The sequence below is a fragment of the Carya illinoinensis genome, chromosome 9 (genome assembly GCF_018687715.1).
Source record: "Carya illinoinensis cultivar Pawnee chromosome 9, C.illinoinensisPawnee_v1, whole genome shotgun sequence".
Taxonomy (NCBI): Eukaryota; Viridiplantae; Streptophyta; class Magnoliopsida; order Fagales; family Juglandaceae; genus Carya; species Carya illinoinensis.
In genome coordinates this window covers 26096281-26104315 of record NC_056760.1, presented here as the reverse complement: position 1 = coordinate 26104315, position 8035 = coordinate 26096281, and the positions used below count along the sequence as shown (strand labels likewise).

The 8035-nt window shown below is 35.1% G+C and overlaps 1 protein-coding gene across 1 annotated transcript; it reads left to right on the top strand.

Moving 5' to 3' along the window:
- Nucleotides 1-5341: 5341 nt before the first annotated feature.
- LOC122276964 lies at nt 5342-7039 on the top strand. Its single transcript, XM_043086849.1, has one exon. The coding sequence runs from the start codon at nt 5342-5344 to the stop codon at nt 7037-7039; it is 1698 nt and encodes a 565-aa protein (XP_042942783.1).
- The last annotated feature ends 996 nt before the right edge of the window (nt 7040-8035 follow it).

The window sequence follows — 8035 nt, the reverse complement described above, 5'->3', positions numbered from 1 at the left end:
AAGTGGATTGCACCCCCATCCATGCATAGCTTCTTTGATCTTCTTAGCCCTGAATCTTGTAATTGCCCATCTGAAACTTGCAAATGATCTTTACGACTTGGTCCCATCTTGGGGGCCATCATTCCCCCTTTCCTCAAAAGGATTCGTCCTCGAATCTCCACCTAGATCAAAGGGAAAAAGATCAAAAACATTGAAAGTAGTAGAAATATGGTACTTATCTAAAAGATCCACTAGATGTGAAGTATCATTAATTTTCTCAAGAATTTGAAAAGGTATATCCAAGCTACTCCTGTCATCATCAAGCAAAAGTATCAGAGTTAAAGGAGTAAGTGAATTAAAATAATAAACAACTTCAAAAGGAGAATATGAAGCAGTAGTATACTAGTATGAAAGGTCCTATTGTATTCAAACTCTATAAATGACAAACAATCCTCCCAAGTTTTTAAATTCTTATGAACAATAGTGCATAAGGGTTGAGTATTAGAAACAATACTCCTAGATACACCATGAAGTCGCACTATCCCCAAAATAATAAGTTAGCTATGTTTGTGGTATCATCATTTTTATGACATGGAATGAAATGTGACATTTTGTTAAATCCATCAACAACCACAAAAATAGAATCTCTACCCCTTTTGTCCTAGGCAGCCCCAAAACAAAGTCCATAGATATGTCTACCCATGGCTCACTAGGAACGGGTAAGGGTGTATATAACCCATGTGGCAAAAACTTAAATTTGGCCTTTCTACATGTAATGCAACTTTCACAAATGTGATTGACGGCTCCTTTCATCTTAGGCCGAAAGAAATATTCATGCAAAATGTCCAAGGTTTTCTTGACACTAAAATGACCACTCCAATTATGTGCAAACTCAATGAAAGGCAAATGATACTCCCACAAATGTTCATGCAAGAAGTCAATGAATGGCAAATGATACTCCCACAAACAATTATGCAACACGTCTAAAATCTTTTTTACATCAAAATGATCCATCAAATCACATCTATGCACAAGCAAATCATGAAGAAGACTAGTAGACTCATAAAATTTATTCTTTTTAAACAAATACCAATCTAATCTATAGCACTTACCAAACGATACTTTCTCACATACTCCATACACACTAGCAAAGTCATCATCATTAGCATGGAATTTCTTATCATATTCAAATCTCAATAGTTTTTCATCTAAAATTAAGACAATGACATACCTTTTTGATAAAGCATCAACCACAAGATTTTCCTTACCATGGTTGTATTTGATTACATGAGAAAAAGTCTCAATACATTCCTCCCACTTAGCATGCATTCTAGTCAACAACTTACCTTGTTTCTTCAAGTGTGTCAATGACTCATATTCTTCAAAGAGAGATTGGTTAGTAATTGTCGCACTCGGCACAAAATCAATGTAATACTCTATCTCTCTAATAGGTGGCAATCCACTAAACAAACTAGTATGAATCATGTTCTCATAACCCTGCAACAAAGAAACAACACTAGGCAAAGAGTCATTAAATTCGTTAGTATAAAACATTGTTTTAGCATAAAAACTCACTTTTCTTTTTATTTTTCTCTCACTTTCTTCACTCTTGCTTTTCTTTTCACCTTCTTTTTTTCTTGAAGTTTCAACCTCACTCTCATTTCTTTTTTCCCTCATATTTCTCTCTCTATTTCATTTTTTGCCTCAATATTTCTTTCTTTTTCAATCTCACTCCTACTCTTTCTTTTTCACTCAACCTCACTTTTACTCTCTCTCTCTCTCTTTTGATCAATCTCAGTCTCCCTCTTTCTTTTTTGATCAACTTCACTTTCACTCTTTCTTTTTTTATCAATCTCAATTTCTTTCATTCTTTTTTGATCAACCTCACTTTCACTCTTGTTTTTTTTTTTTTATTGACCTTACTTTTTATTTTCAGTTGGTCCTCATGGACTTGTGTTGGAGTTAAAGGAGCAAGTTTGATTGTTTTTCCATTCTTTTCAAAACTGTACATGTTTCTAAACCCATCATAGATCACTCTTCTATCACACTGCCACGGCCTCCCCAACAAAATATGGTCAGCATGCATAGGCACTATATTACAAAGTACCTCATCCTTATACTTTCCAATTGAAAAAGAGACTAGCACTTGCTTATTTACCCTAATCTCCCCACAATCATTCAACCACTGCAACTTGTATGGTTTAGGGTGTCTCAAGGTAGGTAAATCCAATTTCTCAACTAAAGCAGTACTAGCAACATTAGTACAACTTCCCTCATCAATGATCACACTACATACCTTGTTGTTAATGTGACATCTAGTATAAAAAATGTTCTCTCTCTACTGCTCTATATCATTCATCTTAAATTCTGACGCCTGACAACACGAGACTCACCATACTCTTCATTCTTATCATACGTATTCTTATACTCATGTTTAATACTAGGCTCATGTCTCCTATCTCTCCCAGTTTGTAGATTTCTAATCAATACATATCGTTAATCCATCCTATCTCTCACTTCCCTCAAAGCCAAATTCAACCGTTCAAACTTTTGTTGCATGGATTGCAACAAAAAGAATGAGTTATCTACCATCCCCTTTGGTGATGAGTCATTTTTATGAGATGTCATATGCTCTGCACAAAAAAGAATGTTAGTGAAAAAAAGACCTCACACTCTCTCTACGTGTTTACACTCGAATAATGGCACTCCACTTGTGTTTTACTCTTAATTTTCTTTTTTCCAATAATAATCTCATACTCTCTAGCCTTTTACTTCAAGAATTTTTTCATTCAAGTTCTTTAAGAACTAATTGAACTCAATCAAGACAATACAACCTTATTTTATCCCAACTAGTAATTAGGTCCAAGAAACAAGAACAAAAGAAAACACAGAAAAAATAAAATGACACAAGACTCAATGAAATGATACGAGAAAAAAAGTACTCACAAGACAAGATATCAACTATAATGATATATGCAACCCTTTTGATGATAAAGCTCAATAAAAATAAAAAATTCAGATTTTTTTTTTCTTTTCCTTTCATTTCTTTTCCTTTCCTTTCTTTTCTTTTCTTTTCCTTTCTTTTCTTTTCTTTTCTCAACACTTCAACTACAAACAGAAATATTCAATTGTGATAATCAAACAATTGAATTCACTCATAAAAATTGACAAGGAAATAAAAGTGAATCAATGAAACCCTAGAAATTTCAAACCCTAGATGGTGCAAATTTTACCAGCCTTCAAACAAGGAATTTAGCTACCCTATGATGATGAGCACGAAACCCGAATGATAGAATAATTTGGCAGCCCTAGGAAAAACGAATTTTTACACTTTTTTTTTTTTTTTGCAATTCTAGAACAATAAAACCCTAGAATTAACGATACAATAAATAAAAGATAGAATTAGACATGACTGGAAACCTTACTCTAAATACCTAATGATGTAAAACCCAATCGACTCGCTCTGAGACCCAACAACAATATTGGAAAAACAAAATCAAGGAAGCTAATATCAAGTCTATTGGATGGAGGAATCTAGACCCGATGAGAAATTGTTTCAAGAACCTAGATTATATGAAAAACTAGACCCGTTGAAGAACCCATATCAAGAATCCAGATTACAAAGGAGGAATGCTTCAAAAGTTGTAATTTACTTTCGATAAGTTCAAACATTCAATAAAGAATAAGAGGAGATAAACTCAACTCACAATGAATAAAATTCATCAATTCAATAATGTCTCACCTCCTCAAATGAGGCTACAAGTGGTTTAAATAACAATCCCCAAAACCCTAAGTGAGCCGTGGATACTATAGCGTGAACAGTGCCGAACTACAGTACTTCTAAAACTCTAGTTCACTTTAAATAATAACTTTTCAAATATGCTCTTGGCCAAAATACAAGGCCTTCTCAAAAATCATAATTCATTAGAAATAAGATATATGTGTGGGCTGATATTCTCAAGCCCACTTATTATAAATTAATAAAATAAGATTTTTTAATAAAATAAATAAGTCCAATGCCTTCAATAACAATAAGTCCAAGTCGTGTCTTTCGTAGCGTATCACATAGATGAAAACTAGATCTCCTCCTCTCAAGCTCATCTTGAATGTTAAGCTCTTGCTAAACATGTCTCAAGTGGATTGTACCTCCATCCATGCATAGCTTTCTTGATCTTCCTAGCTCTTAATTTTGTAATTGTCCCATCTAAAACTTGCAAAGGATCTTTACAACTTGGTCCATCTTGGAGCCCATCAAATAGAGTATGCTAAGAATACTCCACTACATACTCAAACAAGCCCTAAAGAGCTGTACTTTTGATATTTAAGAAGAATCGTCGGCAAAAGATCAACTTCGATAATAAGGTATGTACATAAGAGTTGTAAATTATGAGAAATAATATATATACACCATCTACTTTTTTTATTATTTTCTCATCATCCCATTATGTGGCATTAAAGCATCTTCATTGGCTTGGCCAAATGAGAAGGTTAGCCAAAATTTGCAAAATCTATATCAAAAACATCTGCATTGAATTAGATATATCTAAAACAATTTAAATTTCTGCTATAGTGGTTGGCTAAAGATGGATGACTATAATTAATTTACCAACTATTAAAATACTAATTTTTTTTTGGATTCACTACAATATTGGATTGAGTATGTTGCTAGATATTTGGTTAGTAATTAAGAAATTTAGATAAAATTTTATATGAGTTTAATGTCAATTTTTTGTTATTAGCATTAAATGACTTTTGAAAATATGATTTTTAATATTAATTTAATTAGAATATAATTGTTATTAATATTAAATTGGTAGTTAATATTTTTAATTAGAATATAAAATGTGATAAAAATAAATTAAATTAAAAATTATTAATTTAAGAATATTTTATTATTATATAAAGAGTGAATATCTAATTTAATGTGAGGATTGAATTTAAATGGAACAACAAATTTAAAAAGATGTAATATTAGTTAAATTTTGAATATACACTTAGTCAAATCAATAAAGATGCTCTTAAATTATGATAAGTTTATTAGTAAAATATTTTATTAGTAAAATATAACAAATAGTGTGATCCAATTAATTATCTAAAACTATATTACGAGAGGATGAGGAGTAGAGTAATTCTCTGACTGTTATTCTAATCCTGTGTGAACTGTATTGGTTTCCAAGTTTGCCTCTGCTTCTTTTCCCTTATAAAACCCAACGTCGCTTATCTCCATCTGCACTAAACCAAAATTTTCAGCCTAACTTCTAATTACTCTAGAAACCACTACAGACTCCCTTTCTCTCTCTCTCTCTCTGAGTTTTTAAGGCTCTTCTCTTTCTTCGCTTTGTTCCTGGTTTTGCTCCCATATATGAAGGATTCTAACAACGGTGGGTTTGAAGCTGGGTACGACGAGGTTCCTTCTTCGGATGACCCAAACAAGGGGAATGTTCGTGTTTCATTAATGGAGACATCCGAATCTAAGAACAAAGAGGCGGGCGGGAACAACGGAGTACTGCAGATCGTCAAGGTCTCTGGAACAGAAGAACAAAGCTCCATGAACGTCACAACGGGCGATCATGGCATTCGCATGAGTGATTCGAGCGAAAAAGAGTTTTACTCGTTGGGAATGGGCGCAGTGGCTGATGATCAGTACATGCGGATCCTTCACTCTTGGCCTCCTCACCCCAAGACAAAGAAGATCAAGAGTTTAAAACCAAAGGTGCATGCTGCTTCTTCACCCAAAGCTCTAAAATCTGGTACCTTCAAAATTGGTGCGGCAAGTGGCAGCGGAGGCGAACACCAATGTTGTTGCTGTTTCAAGAAATTCCCGGCACTGAAGTCATTGTGCGGGCACATGAAGTTCCATCCCCAGAGGAACTGGAAGGGGATTCGGCCTTCTGATCCGAATACTAGTGCTTCCTCATCTAAATCAGAACCTAGATCAGGTGCCCGAGATCAAGAAGAAGACAAGGACTTCTTGGATCTTTCAGCGGACCATGAAGGAGAGCGAAAAGAAGGAAGTGGTGTTACTTCAACTATAGAAACAGTGGGTAATGATAACTGTGATCTGACTCGATTCTTACCCAAGTGGCCCAGAACTGGTTTGAGAGGCGAAAATAGTCTTGTATTAATCGATCTACCAGCTCAGCCTCACAACACCCCAATGACTTTACGTCTTGACCGAACTATCCTGGCGTCTGATCATATTCCGATGTCTGCACTTCGGAAGCAAGATCTATCTGATAAGCAAAAGCCTTTGATCAGAATTGAAGCTGTGTTGGACGAGACTCATGAATTCCTGTTTTCTGAACATGTTGCCCGAAGGAGTCAGAAGATCATGATGGAGTCGACCCAACAAATGGAAAGTAAAAGCTATTCTCGACTAATGATTGACCGTAAAGGGTCTAATTGGGGGCATGCAAGTATAGCTGCGGAAGCAAGCAAAAGTTTCAGTGCTAGAGTTCCTTCAAAAAAGGCAACCGAATGCAACTACGAAAATGAGCACGAGTTATTTGTAGATCTCAAGCAACCGAATCGCAACATTGAGGGAAATGATCAGGAGATGGACATGGGAATGAGCATGGCGATGAAGATGAATTGGAAGTCAACACCGAGAGGTTTTGAGCCTCAAATTCAGAAAAAGATATCCAAGAAGCCTTATGAATATATATGCAAGACTTGTAACAAAACATTCCCAACATTTCAAGCATTGGGAGGTCATAGATCCAGCCATAACAAAGATCAGAATACCAAAGCTGTGGAACCGTCGATTGCCATACAACAGAAAAAGGATGACACTGATCCCACTATCAAAGTTGAAGAAACAAGGGAATTTGGAGAACATGCATCTTTGCACATATGCAACCTATGCTACAAAAGTTTCCCAACGGGCCAAGCTCTTGGTGGTCATAAGAAGCGACACTGGGCGGCAGCACAATCAGCAGATGCTGCTCTTACATTTGTACAATCGCCATTGACGGAAGAAGCAACTGATCAGGCTGGTCGCAAAGTGCTGGACTTCGATACGAATAAACCCAATGTGGAAGAGGATAAAAGAAATCCTTAAACGTTTATATATATATATATATATATATCAGTACTTAGTTGAAACTAATTAATTTGGATTCAGCAACTTAGTTTTTTGTTTCTTGCCTCACATATAATATATATATATCGCAATAATCGGTTAATTAATCCCATGGTGCCTAAATATAAAAAATAAAAAGCATGCATAAATTGAGTAATATTAGATAGAGCAAGTGCCGATGAAATCATTTTATAAAAGAGTAAAATCGGTCCATTATTAAAAAATTAACTGATCAAATTTTAATTAATTCAAATATCTTCTAATCTCAAAAACTTTTTCTATTTTTTATTTTTTTTAATATCTAATCATTTGCGTAGTTTCAAATAAAGTAAAAAGCATGCACAAAACCAATTAAAAAAAAAAATATTGTGGTGTTTACAGGGGTCATGAACATGTAAATTAAAGTCTACGCATGCATTTCGGCCAATGACCAGTAGTACTAGTACTGGAGTGTGGATCTTGAGTTGTCATGTGCATCTATATACTAGCTAGGGGGATGATCTAAAACGTAGGAATCTATATATATATACACACACATACACATTAGAGGTTAATTGGTAACTTGAGGTGTACAGGTGTAATTACTAAAATGTATAAGAAAAATTAAATTAAATTATTAGAAAATAAAATATAAGGAAAGACTCGGTACGTATTAATCGCGTCAAAAATGTAAATTTAGTAATATTGGGGCCAAAGTGCAAATATCAAAATAATTAGAGGGATTAAAGCAGGGGTGGGCAGCGGGGCAGCCCCGTTCGCCCCGCCCCCGCATAGGGCGGGACGGGGCGTCCGCACTGGTTAGGGTCGGGGCGGGGCCCCCCGGCCCGTAAAGCCCTACCCAACAGAGGCGGGGGACGGAAACGGACTCCCCCCGGTCCATTTTTCCCCCGCCCCGCACCGGTTATATATATATATATATATAATATATAATATATTATATATTATATATATATATATAATAACTTGACCCATTAA